Here is a 19,357-nt window from a genome sequence, read left to right as displayed (position 1 = left end):
TTCAAATACCGGAAGCTGTTTGTCTTCATGTCAAAGTTATTCACACTATCGTCTTGTTTTTCCTCCGTGGGTCGCTTGTCCAGACAGACTCTGCAGTGACTCATTACGCCTGTCAGCTGCCGTCTAGTACAACTATCCTTCCGTCGGTACCCCCGCTCCCTTCCCAGCTCAAGGGCTCCATGGATGGATTAAACGGCGCACAAATCAAAGTCTCTTTTCCACAGCCTTGAAATTTCTAAACAACTGCAGCCTTTTTTTTCTGCCTCCGTTTTTACGGACTAATCCAATGAGACACTTTTAACCTTCCATTTGTCCCATGGTCAATTTCAGAAGGCTCTATGTGAGAAATGCAGTTTTATGTTAGTGTCATTATACGAAAATGCACACATTTACGTAAGAGTACGGGAGAGAATTGACAACCACTGGAAGTAATTTTTTTTTAGTCTGTTATTGTTATTATTATTAATGTTATTATTATTAGTAGTAGCTGTACTAATAATGTCAGCTGTCAATCACATATGGAGGCAACCATTTGATTCACATCTACGTGAAAATGAACCTATCAGAATGTGGGACCGTCTGCCTGAGAGGCGACCGCTTTTGTAAACGTATAAATTAGGCACAATTTCACATAAATGGGGTCCATCAGGAAAGAAGTACAAATAGCTGAATGAGCTGGACAGACTGGAGACTGCCTGAAAGGTTCGAGCTCCAGGCTGTTTAGAAAAATCAAGACTGGAAACAGTCCGTCCAGAAAAGAAAGATGGCAGATTTTGACAGCATTTAAAGCTAATTTGTCTGTGAGTGATTTGTTTGGGATGTTAATTTTAATCCGACTCAATGGGTTTTACAACTGAATCTCACTTTTGTATTGCTTTATGTTATTTCCAGAAGAACAAGGCCCCGGGGCTTTTCTTGTCTTTATATCTTTTTAACAGTCAATGGAATATTTCAAATCTTCTGCGCTTGCCTTTCTCAGAAGAACGAGCGCTAACATCGGCCTCTCCCTGCTGGTAACGGACTTGCGACGGCGCAATCCCACACGTCTTTTTTGTGAATCTCACTTGAATGTGATTTCATGAATATCTTATAAATATATTTTAATGAGGTCTCTCCCCGCAGAATCCGAAGAGATTTTTTTTAGGCGAAAGCTAAGATGAGTTTTGCTGCTTCTCCCATGTGTTTTTGCAATACGGCTTTTTTGAATGGTTCGAATACCACGGTCTATCTGTACATCAGCTCACATGTGTACCGGGCTGTTTAGCATTCCAGTCACCAACCATGTTTCTAATTAGCACTTAGCGAAAAGGGAGGAAGAAAAAAAACTAGCATAATAATAACACAAAATAGCTTGAGAGCTGCGTAGGCGCAGCCTGCAGCCTGCAGCCAGCCCGGAATCTAAATAGGCTAAAAAGGTGAACATCGGCGGCATGCACGGACATGTGTGTGTGTGTGTGTGTGTGTGTGTGCGCGCACAGCGTGGTGTGACAGACACATTCATCCCCACATGAATCCCGGAGGATCCACAATGAGAAATGGCCAATTTAATTGCATAATTGGTATGTTTTTTATGGTTTTGAGAGTCCAAATGCATGACAGAGTGATGAAAGGCATTAATGGCAGCCGAACGGGCAAAAAACAAACCTTCCTGATGGGCCATGCTCTTTCTGTGGGAAAAATAAAATTAATTATATGATAAAAGGGCTAAAAGACTCATTTAAAACTCTTGGAAATGTTGATTTAAAAACAGCCAGTGGGAAAAAAAAACTGGTGTACTGTTTTTCATCAAATTATATAAGTATATATATATATATATATTTTAACGTTGCTATTTCTCCAACATGAATCAAAGAAAACAGTGGGTTTATTTGTTTACAAACTGTGCTTAATTTAAATAAAAGTATAATCAACACTCCCCCTCCAAGGTGACACCCTACAACACAGTGGACGGCACGTAAAATAAATCATGATAATCGCTTATGATGTCTATAAAACATGGCTAAATAAAAAGATAGTAACATAAGATGGTTGAATTAAACACGGATATCGTAGGAGAGGTCGGGGCCTATCCTGACCATTCACCTTCTCGCCATGCCACCTGGACCAAATGAGAATGAGGTAAAATAGAAATACAACTGGGATACAAAAGCAGATTCTTTTCATTTATTGCAAATTTTTAATAAGAATTTGGGCATTTAAAAAAATGATGTCGCCCAAATTTCTGCTTGAGACCACAAGAAAGAAACAAAGATGTCTGTAGTACTTTTGAGTTTGTACTAGCTTGTACTGTTTGTACTAGTTTGTACTGTTTTTTTGAATGTTTTCACCTGAAGGAACTAGTCTGGAATGGTTCTCCAAGTCACATTTGCTGTTGTAGTAGCACAGATACGGTTGATAACCTCTTGGGCGCCTGTGTCCTCGTACGAGGACATTACAGTACCAACTCTCCGCACTTTGTATTTCATGCTACTTGACTCTTGTTTGTGCTCCTCACATGGGGAGACCCTTTAATGCCTGCCATTGCTAGCAAGAGCAAATGACCACGTCAACTTTTTGGGTGTTTGTAGTTCGATACAGACACGTGTTTGAAATCTAATTAGGAACAGTGGTGCTAATGGAGTACCTATTTGGGTACGCCGGGACTTAGAGGCACTTGTCCAAGCAAAAACGGGACTATTACACAGCAAGATAAACCTTTTGTATGGAGTCTCAAAGATGGTAATCAGCTTTCAATATAAATTAGTTAGGAGACATAAAAACGTATAAGATCTGTTCAAAAAACTGTCATCTCTCACACGGATGTGGGGGTTCTACATCTCTAACCAAAGCACTTTCTCAATTGTCGCTCAGCGGTTGGTCCAATGGCCGACATACTTGCTCCACACCTCGGTTTAGGTTGTTCAATAAATGTAGGGGAAGATCCTGTAGGGCACGCGTCTGCAGTAGGCATCCCAAGCCAGCCCGTATTTGGCGCGGCACTGCCTCTCGTCGCGGGCCTCCCTATGGATCAGCAGTACGGTGAAGTAGATGACGTAGAAATAAGGCAGCGGGTGCGAGAAACCTGTGGACGCAGACAGGGAGGAGAGCGGTAATTTTTCAAAATCTTTAGGACGTAAAAAAAAAGCCTTTTCTTTCCTCACCAACAAGTGCCTGTGGTCATTCCCATTGATCACACTCACTGTGATCGGTTTCTAAATGTATGATGTAATTGTGAGCTGGAATTATGGGGGGAAAAAAGTAGAATTTGTGAAGTAGCCAAATGTGGAAATGAGAATCTTCAAATTTGCTTCTGGCTGTTCCCTTCTGGGGGGGCAGGGGCCAATCACCTCCATCTAACCCTCTCATCTGCATCCTCTTCTCCCACTCCGCCAACCTTCCTTCCTTTCCTCTTTCCTGCCATCCATAAAGCTCCTCTCTGATCTTCCTCTAGATCTCCTGCCTGGCAGCTCCAACCACATCTTCACAATCCCTCTTCTGTCCGGTCTGAGTTTATCTCCAGGAGATCTAACATGTGGAAGATGGACTAGTTCCTGATCCTCTCTGTCCTCCACACTCTCAAGAACCTCCATATCTCTCATGCCTCCTGTCTTCTCCTCAGTGTCTCCAAACCAGACAACATGGCTGCCCTCATTGCCATCTTCTCCATCTTTCCTCCATCTCTTCTCCATTGCCCTGGACTACTGATCTTAAACTCCTCCACTTTTTGTATCTCCACTCGGGTTCCTCTCATTCACACACATGTATTGTCTTTCTGCTGCTGGCCTTCATCCCTCTCCTCTTCCTGAGCTTGTATAGATGTTCCTCCACCTAATCCCTGCTCTCATGAAATATCACATCATCTGCAAAACATCATGAAGTTCCTGTCTAACCTCATCTACCAGCCTGTCCATCACCATAGCACCACAAGAAGGGGTCCGGAGCAGATGTCTGATGCACTCCCACCTCCACCTTCAACTCCTCACAGCTGGAAATTAGAAATGTGATTTTTTTTTTTAACTAAATAAAAGCGTGGACTAACAATCACGCGTTATTTGTTTATAGCAGGGGTGTCAAACTCATTTTCACCGAGGGCCATATCAACATAATGATATACATGTGGCCCTCAAAGGGCCACATTTAACGGCCACTCTTCAGCCACAATAAAGCTAGCTTTCACTGCCGCACTGTTTTTGGATGCGGCTTTCGTGAACACGTTCTGCTGTTATCGTTGTTTGGCTTTTAATTCTTGGACAAGCTCTGTGTTCGGTGTCAAAATTCAGAAGTAGATTGGACTCTTTGACATTTGGCCTTGACACACGTTTCTTATAGAATTCCCAACAGACGTGCGTGTTTTCAAACAAGCCGCTTTAGATTGCACTTCCTGTTTCTCTCTCCTCGGCTCCAGCGACGCAACACCCCATCATCATCTTCTCGCGCCCGTCTCTTTGTTCCCGGTGTTTTCGACTTCACCGTGAAAAAAAAAAAAAACAACCGTCGCGTCGCCAGCTCTTTGTCTTTCTGTGTATAACTCAGCCGTTCGGTGTCGCTCTCGGTTACAGATGAGGGGGGGGGGTTCCATGAGTCACCCGGAGTTTGAGTGACGAGTCGGCGGGAACAAAAGGCCGGTCGTCTCAACGAGGACAGATTGCGAAGCTCCTCATATCAGGTGGAGGAAAGATTTATTTTTAAAGAAGAACCTCCCACCGAAAAGCTGATTCCCCGATAAAAAAGTGTGTGAAAATACCGAAGTGTGGACGAATGATGGTTAAAAAAAAAAAAAAACATGCTCCTCACCGCAGGGCAGGGACCAGGCCAGCGCCATGAGAAGGTCACCCAGGTAGTTGGGGTGACGGACTAGGCCCCACCAGCCAGACACCAGCAGGCGCTTCCCTGTCGCCGTGGCGATGGTCTCCAAGCCTGTGAGGACGAAGGGCGTGGAAAAAAGTTACCTCAAATGACCCTTTCTGATGAAAGAAAACCAAAAAAAAAAAGGTTTTAATTGCAGATTGTCCGGGATGCTCACAGGCCACGCTGGGGTGAGAGGGGTCCCTCCTGAACTGGTTCTTCTCAGAGTTGGATCTCCTGAAGATGAAGTATCCAATAGCTGGAGGGCAAGAAGGGAAGACGGAGAGAGGTATGAAACCTTGATACGGCTCAAACCAGAGGGTGAAAACAGGAAAAATGGCCGTCAGCCACCAACCGTTGAGAGTGATGATGGTGGCGGCGGCCGGCAGGCTGAGGGCCTGTGGGTGGAGGACCAGGAAGGAGGCCTGCAAGCTGTAGGTGAAGGGAACCCAGGCCAGGTCTCCAAACACCAGCATGAAGCCGAAACCGTCGTGGACGATGTCCATGGTGGTCAGGACGGCCTCCTGACGTGGTGAGGGCAGAGAAAAAAAAAAGGGAAAAATATTACAATAATAAAATAATTATGAGGATTATGATGATAATAACAATGATAAAATTAATTTTAGATAGGAAGCACTGTATAGACAATATCTGGAATAAGACCCATGAGAAAGGTCTATACATAAAAATATTTTTTCAAGATGTACAAAAAAAAAAACCTGACAAAAACCTAGAAGATAAATACTTCTTTTCCTTTGGGCTGCTCCCTTCAAGGGTCACCAGTAGAAATCAACCTCCTCCGTCTAATCCTATTCTCTGTATCCTCTTCTCAAATATGCAAAATAAATACGATCAAATAAAGATTTAATTGCTTTAGTTATTTCCCTTTTTTAGTGTTTTTTTTTTTTGCTAGACTTTCCTGGCTAATTTGGGACCATTTTCTTTAATTCACTCATTTATTTATTATAATTAGGAGCATTTACTTTGCATAAATTATATGAAATAAATATATAAATTCTAATTTTAAACATAAAATAAAAAAACGGTGATATCAAATTATAATGTGGCATCCAGGGTGACTTCCTGCTAGCCACCCCCTGACCCCCTGGTGTCCCCGTGACACATTTTCAGCATCATCCAGTTTTAATTTGCATAAGATATCAAGTTAGAGACAAGAGAGAGGGAAAAGACGCTCCATATTCCTGGGAATCCACATGACCTGGACAACCATCTGCTCCAGCCTGGAGACGAAGGCTCTCCCGGCTCATCTCAGACGTCCTGGTGAATTTCTTCCTGTACAGCATTCAGAGCATCCTGACTAGCTGGATTACAGTTTGGTACGGGAGCTGACCAGACAGAGCTGCAGGAGGTGGTGAAAAACAGCTGATGCACCGCCGGAGCTTCACTTCCTGCTGTGAAGGACATCTACAGGAGGTGTTGTCCCAGGAGATTAGATCTTCCAGTCATGGACTATTTAACCTCCTGCCCTCTGGGGGGGCGTTAGAAGAACCACCAGGTTCAGGAACAGCTTCTTCACACACCTCGTTCCACAGAGCGTCTGCCACATACAGCAGCTGGAAGCCGTTGACCAGGATCATGGCAAGCGACGGGGAACCGCGAAGTTCCGCCTCCTTCATCAGCATCCCCAGGTTGATGACCACCTGAGGAGGGGTGGACGTAAAAAAAAAAAAGCCACGTCACCGATACGATGAGGGTGAACTCGACCATGAAGGCCAGAGAAGACTTTTGTTGTTCCCTTGAGGAACGTCTCGCTGCTCTTTAAAAAAAACTCAAAACTCGGTTTGATTGTTTGGAAACAAGCGGATTAGTTGGTTTAAAAATTAGAAAAAATGTGTAAAAGTCTTATAAATAATTAACATCAATATCGGCAGTAAATTAACTGGAAGTGAGATTTTAAAAAATATTGGAATTGATTCCAAATTGCAGAAAAAATAGCTAAATTGAAAAGAAATGATTAGCGTTTTTTGATACGTTGAATGGGGAGTTTAAGGGAAAATGAATAAATTCTAAATCGATAAGCGAGGAAACAGCTCACAGCTGGGTTGTTGGCGTTATTTAAGACAGGATATAACATCTCCACTTAGTGGCCGAGCAGGGAATGACAGCCAGTGGATGGAGGAGGGATTCTCTGAGCTTGGAGGCAAAAATTAGGTGTGGAACTCGATTAAAGAAATTAATCTAATTAATCAGAGGCTGTCTAGTTATTCATTCATTATCTATACTGCTTATCCTGTCTATCCCAGCTGTCATTCGGGGAGAAGTGGCGTTCACCATCACAGGGCCACGCAACCATTCATAGGTCATACGGAGACATACAACCATTCATCCTAGAGGCGTGTGAATGCTGCCTCTCGGACGACAGGCTAAGCCGTGCATGAAGAAGAATGACTGAATGAATGACCGATTAATTGAAATTAACGCATTAAAAGTCCAAGTAACAATCATCCCTTCCTTGTGGTGGACTCACCCAGCCGATCAGACCCGGCCTCAGCTCACAGAAATACTTCAGGTCAAACTCTCCGACGCGGGGGTTCAACTCCCGGCCCATGAAGAAGTCGTAGAGGGGGTTTCCTGGAGGAGCCGCCCGCCATCCGATCACGAAGGGATGAGATGAAGATCGACATTAACGAGAAGCTCCGCGGTTTGAGGAATTTTTTTGTAAAACCATCCAGGAATGAAAGTAGAATATCCCTATTTCCTATTTCCCCTTGCCATCTCGCGCACACCATGTGACATGGCAGCGCCTCGGCCAATCAGAAGCTGACCCTCATCAGCAGCGAGGGTTTTGTCGACGCCAGCAGGCTTTCGTAGAGCTCAACTGCGACGTCTCTACTAATATTCTGCTAATATTCTGCCATTACCCTTTGGACGCGCACACAAACACAAACACATGGCAGTGTGTGTTCCCAACCCCCCACCTGTGTTTCCGCCCGGGGCGAGCGCTGCAGCCGGAGCCCAGAAGGAGCGGAGGTACAGGAAGATCGAGATCAGGAAGGAGGCGGCGATGGCGCAGGCAGCCAGCGAGGGTAGCAGCTCAAACAGGGACCCCAGAGGAGCCCCAAGACCCGCCAGCAACAGCAGCAGCAGACCGCTGACGCACAAGCTGTGGAAGCCTGGAGAGCACACACACACACACACACACATACATGGAGTGAGTGCTGTAGCTGGAGGACTGAGGTGGTCCGGGTTACAGGCTGCAAAGTACAACCAGTACTTCTGACTTTAAAATAGCTCAAAAACTGGCAGCCTCAGACAAACATGGAAAAAAATAGATGTTAAGTTTTGTCGCTTGAAGAGGGAAAAGTGAAATTTATATTTAAACCTTAAATATTAATATTAATTGACGCTAATTCGACTCCTGTTCAAGGGAGTGCGGAGGGGGTGCCATGCAGAGACTCAGCAGAGACACAAATATCAGAAATGTGCGTGATTTCTTTCATTCATTCATTCATTTATGATTTAAAATGCTTCTCCCGTAGTCAGGCTGGCAGGTCTGGACCCTGAACCGTCAGCTGTCAATCAGCCACGTATAGAGACATGAAACACAAACGATTCACCCTCTCATTCACACATCATATCAATATACAACCATTCAGTCATTCACAGATCAGATAGAGACAAACAGTAGATCCTGGGTTTCCTGAGTTCCCAATCAGATTTTGAATTGGGGTGTGAACTAGCCTCGGTGTACGAACACAGTGGCGTTGTAGCGTAGCAGCAGTTGCGCAGGCTGCTCCGCAGTGTTTACACCGTTCATCTTTCTCCTTTTATAACGCTTTTTTGTTTTGTTATTTCAGTATGCTAGCTAATAGATAAACCAAAAAGGTTTAGAGTGCTAGTGATAGTGGTGGTAAGAAGAAGTTAACAATCCCAGTTGATCTGAAGAAGGAAATGATAGCGTAGCATGAGAGCTGTGTTTGTGTTACTATGACGAGGCTAAGACAACAATCTGTCCCATCCTGAAGAACAAAGATGCGCTAAAGACAGCTAATGTGGCTAAAGGGGCGACTACGTTAACGAAGCAAGGTCATTGCTAGTTTGGATGAATGAAAGACAGCTTGCAGGAGATAGCGCTAGCATTAGCGAGTGACGTACATGCCAGAGGGCTTAACTTTTGCGTGAAGGAAACACCAAGTGCAAGAGCTGACAAGAAGAGAAAGAACACCAGAAACACAGCCATGGTTAAGGTTATTTTGAATTACTTTTCTTATTTTACCCCCAAACAGACCCATAAAAACGTTTTGAAAGAGTGCAGTCGGTATTTTGGGGTCTGGAGAACGAACAACGGGAACATAGATTAACTGAGTCAAAGAATAAATTTAACACTATTCAATTTTTAATTAACACATCTGGATAATTGTGGGTCTCCAGTGAACCTGCTGCATGTTTTTGGACTGTGGGAGAACCCTGAGGAACCCCATGCAGATAATTGGAAAGCCAAGAATCTAAGCAAGGAGCTTCCTACTGTGAGGTGTGAGCACTAACCACTGCACCGCCGGGTGAATTCCCATGAACTCCCTAGCCTTGAGTTGTACTTTTAAAGGAGAATGACCATCTAGCAAACACTGGCTTTCACCTGGCAGGTAAATCCTGACCGCAAACGTCCCCATTTCCCGCCTCCAAACCGTGGGTCGGTGTCTCACCGTTGACAGGGTACTTGAGGCGGGTTCCGTCCTTCAGCGCCAGACCCTCCGACACCTACGTGGGGAAAAAAAACGCTGGGGTTCAAAACCGGAGGGCCGACAAAAACACCTCTGTTGATGATTTCTTGTCAGTCTTCACGACGAAGCCCACCTTCCCCACGGGCAGGAAGTAAAGGGCGCTGTGGAGCGCCACCCAGCCCAGCAGCAGCAGGGGGCCACAGGGGTCCCACAGCTGCTCCCCAGAGGGGAAGGCGGGGGGCCAACGCAGGAGCCCCGCCTCGGGGGACCGTCCGGTGCCGACCAGGAAGAGCACGGTCAGTGGGAGGAGGACTGGCATGCAGGCAGCTCCTGAAATGACAATCAGTCCCCCCGGAATGCTAGTAATCCAGTCAATCTGGGAGATTAAAAGCAGATTTAAAAACCGACAGATTCATAATCCATCCAATGTTTCGCTACATGCTAATTTGTTGCCCCCTTTTTGGCATTTTTTTAAGCTAATTACATGCCATTTAAAAACAAAACATTCATTCATTCTTTCACAGATATTCAGGAGTTTTTTTTTAATTTAAGTGAATAACTGCTGTGTAATATTTAATTTTGAATAAAACTACATTCTAATTTAAAAATGATTTAAAGATATTTTTTTTATTTCTATTTTCATTTTTCCGCATGGATTAGTCACACTGATCACAACAGAATTCGGGACCACCTTGATCAATATTTACATTATTCTGACAGTCTTTAACACTTAAAATAAAAATCAATATTGACATATTTTAGAATATGTACATTTTTGTTTCTATGATTTGTCAGGACCTTGAATTAAAGGACTCAAAACCGATCGATTAATCCGCAGACTCATCGTATTGATGAGGCTGCACCGGAGAAGAGAGCCTATGGTTTTCGCTGGTGGCTTTGAGCGCCCCCTAGTGACCAAACATTGTCATAACATCTTATTCAAAATCAGCCACACGAGTTTAAAAAGTTCAATATTGATAATCACATGTATCGATCTGGAACTTTCTTAATGAAAAATAAATAGAGAAATATATTGATATACTCAGTGGATGCATCTCTTTTGTTTCACATCGTTTTTTCCGCAGAAAAATTGGGACCATGTCAAATTATTGGAATGTAATTCCCACAAGTTTATACGATTTTAAATGAATGTGCAGAGCATGGACTGTGAAGAAGGAGGTCTCTGAAGAGGGACTCACCCAGGGTTCCTCCGAACTCCCTTTCGGCTGCCGGCCCCACCCTGAGCGAACGGCCGTCGGCCCTCATGGTCGGACTCTTGCAGGAAGAGCAGAGACGAGAAGGGACAGGTCATAAAGGTCAGTCAAAACACCACCAGAAGAAAAATGAGGACATCTATCCACCCATCCACCCATCCATCCATCCATCCATCTATATTAATCCACATCCATCCATCCTTCCTGTCTGTCTGTCCAGCTGTACTGTAATTTCTGGACTATAATTCACTACTTTTTCCCACATGCTTTCAACACTGCGGCTTTAGCAACAATGTGACTAATTTATGGATTTGTTTGGACTAGCCAGCTTCACGCCACCAAAACATTTAGCGTTGTCACATCGGACCGATGAAATTACTGTGAAATTCTGAGACCGTTCAATTCAGACACCAAAGAAGATGACTTTAACGGTTTTAGTGCACAGGAGAAAGACCAAGATACCGATCAGCTGGAGTAGGACAAAGCGGGGATAGAAAATGGATGGATGGATGGATGGACTATTCCTTGTGTTATTATTCATCTTTTTCATCAGCCATGCTAGATACACCGTTGGGAAAAAAGCATTTCCAGTATGTATTTGTGGATGTTACTGGTATGTATTTAATTAAAAGTAAAAAAATAAAAGGTTTCTGTGTAAATATCTCATGCTACAACGTGCACACCTGCAGCTTATGGACAAGTGTGTTCTATATCTGTACACATATATTTATTTAGTCATTTTTAGCCAGTGCAGCTTATATTCAGGTCCGCACAATAGTCCAGAAAATACGGCACCTATCAATCCGTTCCTCTATCATCAACCTACCTCAACTATCTATCTATCTATCTATCTATCTATCTATCTATCCTCATGCACTTCAATCTACCTATCCAAAACCTACTTCTCTATCTACCAATCCATCTATCTACCTACCCAACTATATATTTATTTATCCATCTACATTAGTACAAGTCCACCCATCTTCCTACCGATCTAACTTAGTGCGCCTCTATCCATCCATCCATCCACCCTTCCTGTCTGTCTGTCCAACTATCTACCTATCCCTCCATCCATCTACCTACCCTCATCTATCTATCATCCTGCAGTTCCAGCTATCTATCCATCCTCATCCGCAATCTTTCTGTTTTTATCCACCTAACCATCTTTCTATCTATATTAATGAACACCCGTCCATCTATCTTACTGCACCTCCATCTATCCATCCATCCATTCATCATCCATCCATTCAGACATACATGCATACGTCCACTCACCTGTCTATCTATCTATCTATCTTTCTTTGTGCACTTCTTTCTCTCCATCTATCTCTCTATATTAGCACACTTCATCCATCTACCCAGTTGTTTGTCTATCCATCCTTCTATCTATCTATCTACCTATCGATGATCGATCGATCGTGACGTCACCGCCCGTCGACGCTACCGAGGACGTTCAAGTAGTTTCGAGTGACGTCAGAAGGCTCGCGAATACTTTTCGTTCTTCTTTCCCTTGTTTTATTCATTTCGTGTCTTTCCTTCGGCACAACGGAACCGGAAAAAGAGGGAAATAAGACTTACCGGTGCGCGTCCCGCTGGCCGTCCGTCCGTGCGTTTGTGTGTGTGTGTGTGTTTAAGCGTGCGTGTTAGTTTAAGCGTGTGTGTTTCTCGTTTCTCCGACCACCTGCAGACGGACGAGCGGGTCAGCCGCCCCGCCCACTCCACCCGCCCCTCGACCAATCAGAGCCGTCTATCATCAGAAGAGGGCGGGGTCTGATACCTTCGTCCAATCAGAGACGCGCGCCAGGATGGCGACACAACACAAGACCGGAACGGAGTCACTGTCATAACACACCTCAACTCCCTTGCACACGTCCAGGTCAAAATATTAAAATACAACAAATAAAAAAAATAATGAATACATGTGTATTACATTTTAAAGAATATTGAATTTTCTGCCCTTTAATTTGTTTTTTAAAAAACGAAGACATTCAAATGTTGTAATAAAATCGGCTTTGGATTTGAATCAACACCTTGAAACTGTCAGAAAACGAAAACAACTGTTGATGCCTTTGTGTGTATTTAAAACAGACTGAGATTTTGCATTAAAAGCACAAATTGTAATTGTTTTAATTTCATTTAATTTTAACGCTTCAATCTTCACCCGCCAAGGTTCTGTGTCCCAACTTCACACTACCAGTAATAAATTGAAATATATTGTTCATTTATATCTTTTAGTAAATTCTTAGATCGACTTGCATTACAAAATGCCACGATTGTGTCACTGCACTCAAGCCAAAGAAATGACATCTCATTTTATTGTACTTTATTCACATAAGTGGAATTTGTATGAAAATAAATTCAGTTTAAGCCCAATTTTAAATGAATGTGATTCCAAAGCAGCTTTTGAAAAGAAAAAACAATTTGGATATTCTAGCTTGTGTTTGCTTTCTATACATTAAGGTGCCTTTTCTTGCAAGAAAGCAGTTTTATCAGTTGTTGGATATAAAGCTGCACCATTTGACTGTGGATAAACTTGCACATGAAAAAGTTAAATCAGTGATCATTTTTAAAGAAAAGGCCAAGAGCATCCAGACTCTTCCATTCACACTTTTTATTTCAGATTTATTTAAACACATTTAACCCTTTGTTGACATTCCTGGCCGGGTCCCAGGCTGGGAGGACAACTGCTAGATTTCCCATGTCTCCTTTCTGATTATTTTAAATAGACATTCAGCTTGTTTGTTTCCATTTCACAGCCGTGGAAGAGAGGAGCTATTCCAGTGTTTGACCAGATTATCGAGTCCGTGACCTTCAACCCCGCTCGCAGATGACCTCGATGACGCTCTGCTCCATGGGCGCGGGGTCCAGGCAGCGGTGGGCGGAACTCCCCACAATCTCGTCCAGCAGGAAGTGGACCAGGTTCTCGTCGGAGACGAAGCGCCACAGGTAGAGCTGCAGGTAGTGGCAGTCCACCTGGATCTGCTGCAGCCCGTAGCGGCCGAACGTCCGCAGCCGGACGCATTCCAGGAAGGTCTTCAGACTGATCTTGATGATCCCCGTCATTACGGACACCTGCGAACGCAACAGGTGAGCATCTGTGTGTGTGTGTGTGCAGAGCATGCCCTCGTGTATGCCTGCTCACCTTGTTGAACTCCACCGAGCTAAAGATGTCAATCCGCTCGGAGAACAGCTTGTGGATGTTGCTCAGCAGGTTAGTGTCCATGGGGGCGCTGCAGGCGGAGAAGACCAGTTTCCACTCATTTGACAAAAACCAAGAAACCTACCAAGCCCTTCTACCTCGCCCTCCACCCTCCACATTCTGAGCGCTATGCTACATTCCCCCGCTAACAAGCCGCACCTCGGGGTGTAGCTGGCGGCGTAGCGTGCCTGCTGGCGCGAGCTGCTGTAGACAGAGAAGGTTCTCTTGCTGGAGTCGCTGCTGTGAGCTTTCCTCACCCCTTCCTCGTACAAGAGCCCGACCTGCGATGAAGAACACGGGAGGCTTCAGCTTTGATCAGGCCCGGCACGACAGGCTGCTATGTGTCCCATGAACCTGACCTGGACGTCGATGGAGGTGGTGTCCTCCACCACCCTCTTCATCACCGCCCGGACGTTGCGGGGCTCGATGGTGTTCACCCAGTCGCGGGTCTCCACACTCTTCCTCAGCATCTGGGATATGATGAGGCCCTGGACCTGCCGGAAGAAGAACATAAGGAGTGAGATGCTGAAAGAGGAACGCTGGAGGAGGCAGTCGGAGGAGCGCTACCTTGACGTAGTGGTTGAGGAGCTTCTGTGCCGCCTCCCTGGCCTCTGCACACAGGGCAGTGACTGGGGTCACCGGGCTGTGGTGCTGCGGAAAGGACGAGGCGACGTTAACACCGGAGGAAGCAGAGAAGACGAAGTCGGAGGCGGCGCCTACCTGCACCAGGAACTGCTCGTCGGTGAGCGTGAGGACGTAGGAGATGGTGGAGGTCTCATAGTCTAGGCAGAGGCGGGAGAGGAGCAGCAGGAGCGCCGGCGGCGTGGAGCCGCCCTTGTCGCCAGCGCTCTCACAGAACTGCCGCGATGACTGGCACACAAAGCGGATGAAGCTGACCACCAGGCTCTCGCGCACGCCCTGACAGCAGAACTCCCCCTGCAATAAAAATATGACTTCAATCTAAAAGGTTGGCAAGAAACTGGATGAATGATTGTAATAACAATGAAAGCTTAATGAACGCAATTTACAGGCATCTGCGTTGCTCACCCACCTTGAAGTAGGGCTTGTTGGAGAAGGTGATGTCCTTCGCGGTGAAGAGGTGCACGGATGCCAGCACCGACTTGATCTGGTTGAGGATGGAGGCAGACAGGGAGGAGAGCAGCTCGGGGAGGCTGGCAGCCGAGTCCCGGCCGCTGAGCGGGGCTCCGCCGCCCCCTGGCGCCGCCCCCGCCCCTGCCACCGAGAGACGCGGCGCCGCCAACGCCTGCCTCACGTCCGTCAGGCTGTCCATGTAGAAGCTCTGCAGGGCGGCCAGATACTGGCGGACACGCTCCGTCGCCGCCCGGATCACGATGTCGGTGCCGCTGCTCGGGACCGAAGAACCCGGGAGCAACTTGGACACCGCCTGCAGCCGGCGGTGGAAGCGGTCCAGTGCTCGCACCAGGAGAGAGTTGTCCGCCACCCCTTTCTCCTCCTGTATCCGCCGCTCCACCAGGGAGAAATAGCGGGCGGCGAGGTCATCCACGAAGGCGTGCAGCTTTGCGCTCGCCATCTGGGGGATGTTTTTGGACGCTAGCTCGTCGGAGCTCTGGGACTGGCTGACAAAGAGCTCCTGGTAGGAGGTGATGACCAAACACAGGCTGCTGACGAACTCATTGCAGCCGCGGTCGATGAACTCTAGGATGTCAGTGTTGGACGCCAGCGAATGGAGGGCGGATTTGTCAGCGGCGGCAGAAGGGCGTATCTCCGCCTCCAGGCCCCGCAGGTCGGCCTCGAGCCGGGAGCGAGCGTGGCTCAAGAACTTCTCGCAGAGCTCCTCGGCCGGCTCGTCCAGCTGTAGCAGCAGCTCCACACACTCCGACAGATCCTTGGCGCTCGACCCTCCGTCCCTGCCACGGAGAGTCATTCATTCATTCATTCATCATCTATAACTATCCAATTAAAAAGACTCTCAGGGGCGGGGCTGCCACTGCACGACAGGGTGGGGTTTAACCTGACCTGTCAATCAAATAGTGACATCCAGCCTTTCACCTTCTCATTCATGCCTACGGATGATTTTCATTGTCAATCGAGCCATCTTTGAATTGTAGGAGGAACCAGGAGAACCCAGGCTTGAGAACGTGGGAGATTCCCAGAGGACCCGTCTCTACTCTGGCTTAAACCTGAGGGATTCCCCACCTGAACTTCTGGCGGAGCTCCTGCGCCAGCTTCTCCATGATGGCGTGGCAGTCATCCTGGATGCCCTTGAAGGAGGGCAGATGGCTGTACTGTTGCAGCACGCAGCGGGCGCGGCGGTGGGACGTCACCGCCTGGGAGTACGCCTGCAGCTCCAGACACTTGTTCAGTCGGGCGGGCAGCTCGAACAGGAACTGCAGCTTGCGCAGCAAGGTGTGGACCCCTGGGAGAAGGAGGGGGGGTGAGATGGTGGAACCATGGATCCCGCTGCTATTCCAGCTGCTCAGGATGCAGTTTGAGGTCCTGATGTTCCTTGCCAGTTAAAGACCTATCCAGCTAGCATTCTGGCACCATGCTAGTACTAGCAGGAACCATGGTGCTGGTGATTCTGTGTGGACTCACCCGAGAGCTTGGTGATCTGCGCGTGCTGGTCCTGCAGGGTGCCGCTGATACGAGCGCTGAACTCCGTGATGGCCTCCATGTTGGCCGACAGGCAGTCCATCTCGTCCTCCATCTTCTTGAAGTCGTTCTTCATCTTCCTGATGGTGTCTGGTGTCGGCAGAAGTACCAGCGTTTCAGCGATGCCAGTACTTCTCACCCCACGGCGAACAAGACGGAACAGGCCTCACCTGTGGCTGATATGAATTTGTTGTAGTTCTCATACACCAGTGTCTGCATGTCGCTGTCCAGCGAGCGAATCTGCTTGACCATGCAGGTCTCCTGATCCATCAGCTCCGTGAGCGAGCACTCCCGCCGCAGCTGCACGAGGACACAGGACACACCGCCACCACCGGCCAGCGTTTACAGCATGTGATAGCTGTTGTGCTCATATTCAGCAAACTGTTGCTCATAGAATCAATAAGTGTGATCCCCTTATCTTCTTCTGGTCCCGAGGGGAACCTCGTATCTTCTCCTGAGTCCCTGGGCTGTCTTATATGGCAAGCACCCCGGAGCCTTTCCAGGTATCCACCATTCATTCTTTTAAGAATATTAAAGCTATCACTGCATCATGTTGACTACTAGCACTACTGCTGTTATTACCATCGGTTGTCCCTCCCAACCTTCATGGCTCCCGCCTCTTTTGCAGTCCTACTTTCTATCTCTGTCTCTCTCTCTCTTTCTTTCTACCCCAAAAGATACCCTGACCACAATAGTACTTTAAAACTATATTTGTGCTTTACTATCTGTGAAAGATATTAACCATATACTACCCCAACTCTTAGCTCAGCTTTTGTGCATTTTTATAAATCACTATGACACAAGGTCTCACATCTAAAGCTTTGTTTTGTATCTGCACCATCTTCCCTGCAGACCTCAGATGACTGACATCAAGGAGTTGCTAGCATAGCTAGCAGTGTGATGCTAATCATGTGAGCCTGCATACCGCGGTGGCGGGGAGGGTCTCACCTTGTTAAGGTAATGCTCCGGGTCGAAATGCGGCCCGTTGATGTCGCAGGGATCCAGGGACTCCTGCTGCTCGGCGGACTTCCCCTCCTCGTTCAGGCCGTAGTAGAGCTTCAGCATGCCGTGCACCCTGCGCCTCCTCCCGCGGTCCTCCGCCGCCTCGCCGCCCGCCTCTGCATCCATGACGAGCCGCGACCAGCTGTTCGTGCGAACGGAAACACCGTGAACGCGGAGCCGTCGGTCCGACAGAAGGGAGAGTTAACGGCGCGGTAACCTGGCGGCTCCGCGGCCCGCTGCGAAGACTCCCGATATTCGTTTATATTTGATAAACAAACTGTTTTTCTTATTTCGCCATATTACCCATCAATAACTAGCAGCTAGCTTAAGTGTCCAACCACTTCCGGCTTCGTAGCCAGCCGGCGTTACTTGTGCAAAGAGTAAATACATGATCAAGATAGTAATCCTGCGTTCCAGCGAGAGGGACGTGGTGACTTCGTTCTTTAGAGGAGGGGTTCATTTTGTATCCGTAGTTCCTCCCTACTCTTTGATTTTAAATTTTGACTTCCTTTCCTTTTATCCTTACAATTACCCTTCAGTTTTGATATACTTGGTTTTAGTAACATGTTGTAATATGTATGAATCACTTTAGTGGGAATTTTCCATTTAGATTTTATGCATTATTTGATTTAAAAAAAAAAGGGTGTAGTGCGGGGTAACGTAACTGTGCACCAACTGTTAATTGTCTTGTAATTTTACATTTAGACAGCTTTTCAGCAGTAATTACAAAAAATTAAACTTCCTGGGCGGACTTCCAGGTCACTGTCACAACATAAACAGTATTATAGTTGTGACAAGGCCAAAAAATAATTAAAGATATATGTCATAAATATACAATTTGTAGATCATACCTGTGATTTTAATGAGATAATCCTGTCCGCAAAAGAAGATAAAAGTGAAATCACAGACACAGAGCTGAAGGGCAGCAAAACAAAAACATTTTATTGGTCATAGATTTAATATTCTCTTTCTCTCTCTTTATATATATATATAAAAACCTGTATATATATATATACTGCATACATGGAAACACGGCGAGTGAACCTTTATCCTGTGATTTGCTTCAGGTTAACAGTAATTGTAGTTAAAACAGAAAGTCGTCTGCAGCGGGCTGGTTTTAGTACATAAAATCATTTTCACAGTAGGAATTACAAAATGTAGCATGTTAGTGTTTGTGGAAAAAAAAAGGTTAGAAAAGCCCTGTGTTGTACATGGTTTGTAAACAACAAAAAAAAAACATACTTACATTCAAAGCCATATTTTTTTTGTTGGGGAGGGATTAAATGAAATTGCATGAAAAAGAAGCACCACGGGAGGAACAGGTCGTATGACGAGTGGATATGGCTGGGAACTACAAATATGGACACCTCTGACACCGTTCCGCATAGTTACATAAAAAAAAAAGATTATTTGCCGCCATAAATATTTGAATATTGCTGATGCGACCATGTTTTGGAGAAGTGAGGGGGGGAAGTGTGTTTGAAAACCGGCGTCCGACTCAAAGTGCCAAGAGTCGTGCAGTAAAAAGTCCTTTCAAAAAGATACTCAGGGAAATGGGCTTCTCTTCGCGTGTCAGTTTACAAAATCCAACCGCTGCACTAAGAAAGGAAGAGACTCACGGTGCAGAGATGGCAGAGAAAAATTTGTAAATAATACTACAAAACACAATTCGCCCGTCAATCAAATTGTCCGTCCCTGGTTTCCGAGAGTTCTGGTATAAAGTCGTCGCAAACACAAAAGGCACTTAATGTTTCCCGCCGCGTTGCCAACCTGCCCGTCGGGCGATCCTCGGGCGCAGGACT

The 19,357-nt window shown here is 46.2% G+C and overlaps 2 protein-coding genes across 2 annotated transcripts; both read right to left on the bottom strand.

Annotated features, from left to right (window-relative positions):
* Positions 1-1,778: 1,778 nt before the first annotated feature.
* On the bottom strand, positions 1,779-12,427 carry tm7sf2 (transmembrane 7 superfamily member 2). The gene is made up of 11 exons (XM_086160312.1): positions 12,299-12,427; positions 10,706-10,781; positions 9,640-9,836; positions 9,489-9,543; positions 7,764-7,958; positions 7,313-7,416; positions 6,366-6,485; positions 5,180-5,348; positions 5,003-5,083; positions 4,774-4,896; positions 1,779-3,061 (listed from the first exon to the last, which is right to left on the bottom strand). The coding sequence occupies exons 2-11, from the start codon at positions 10,770-10,772 to the stop codon at positions 2,901-2,903; spliced, it is 1,272 nt and encodes a 423-aa protein (XP_086016438.1). The 5' UTR covers positions 10,773-10,781; positions 12,299-12,427; the 3' UTR covers positions 1,779-2,900.
* An 892-nt stretch (positions 12,428-13,319) lies between these two features.
* vps51 (VPS51 subunit of GARP complex) lies at positions 13,320-17,891 on the bottom strand. Its single transcript, XM_086160311.1, has 11 exons — positions 17,502-17,891; positions 16,724-16,853; positions 16,497-16,643; positions 16,098-16,317; positions 14,971-15,808; positions 14,640-14,855; positions 14,487-14,570; positions 14,279-14,413; positions 14,079-14,200; positions 13,863-13,950; positions 13,320-13,792 (listed from the first exon to the last, which is right to left on the bottom strand). The coding sequence occupies exons 1-11, from the start codon at positions 17,679-17,681 to the stop codon at positions 13,532-13,534; spliced, it is 2,421 nt and encodes an 806-aa protein (XP_086016437.1). The 5' UTR covers positions 17,682-17,891; the 3' UTR covers positions 13,320-13,531.
* Between the last annotated feature and the right edge of the window lie 1,466 nt (positions 17,892-19,357).

This window comes from Fistularia commersonii, chromosome 15, assembly GCF_037954325.1.
Source record: "Fistularia commersonii isolate RoL2024-O1a breed Wild chromosome 15, RoL_Fcom_v1.0, whole genome shotgun sequence".
NCBI lineage: Eukaryota > Metazoa > Chordata > Actinopteri > Syngnathiformes > Fistulariidae > Fistularia > Fistularia commersonii.
The sequence above is the reverse complement of the archived record's forward strand: the minus strand, read 5'-3'. Positions and strand labels throughout refer to the sequence as shown.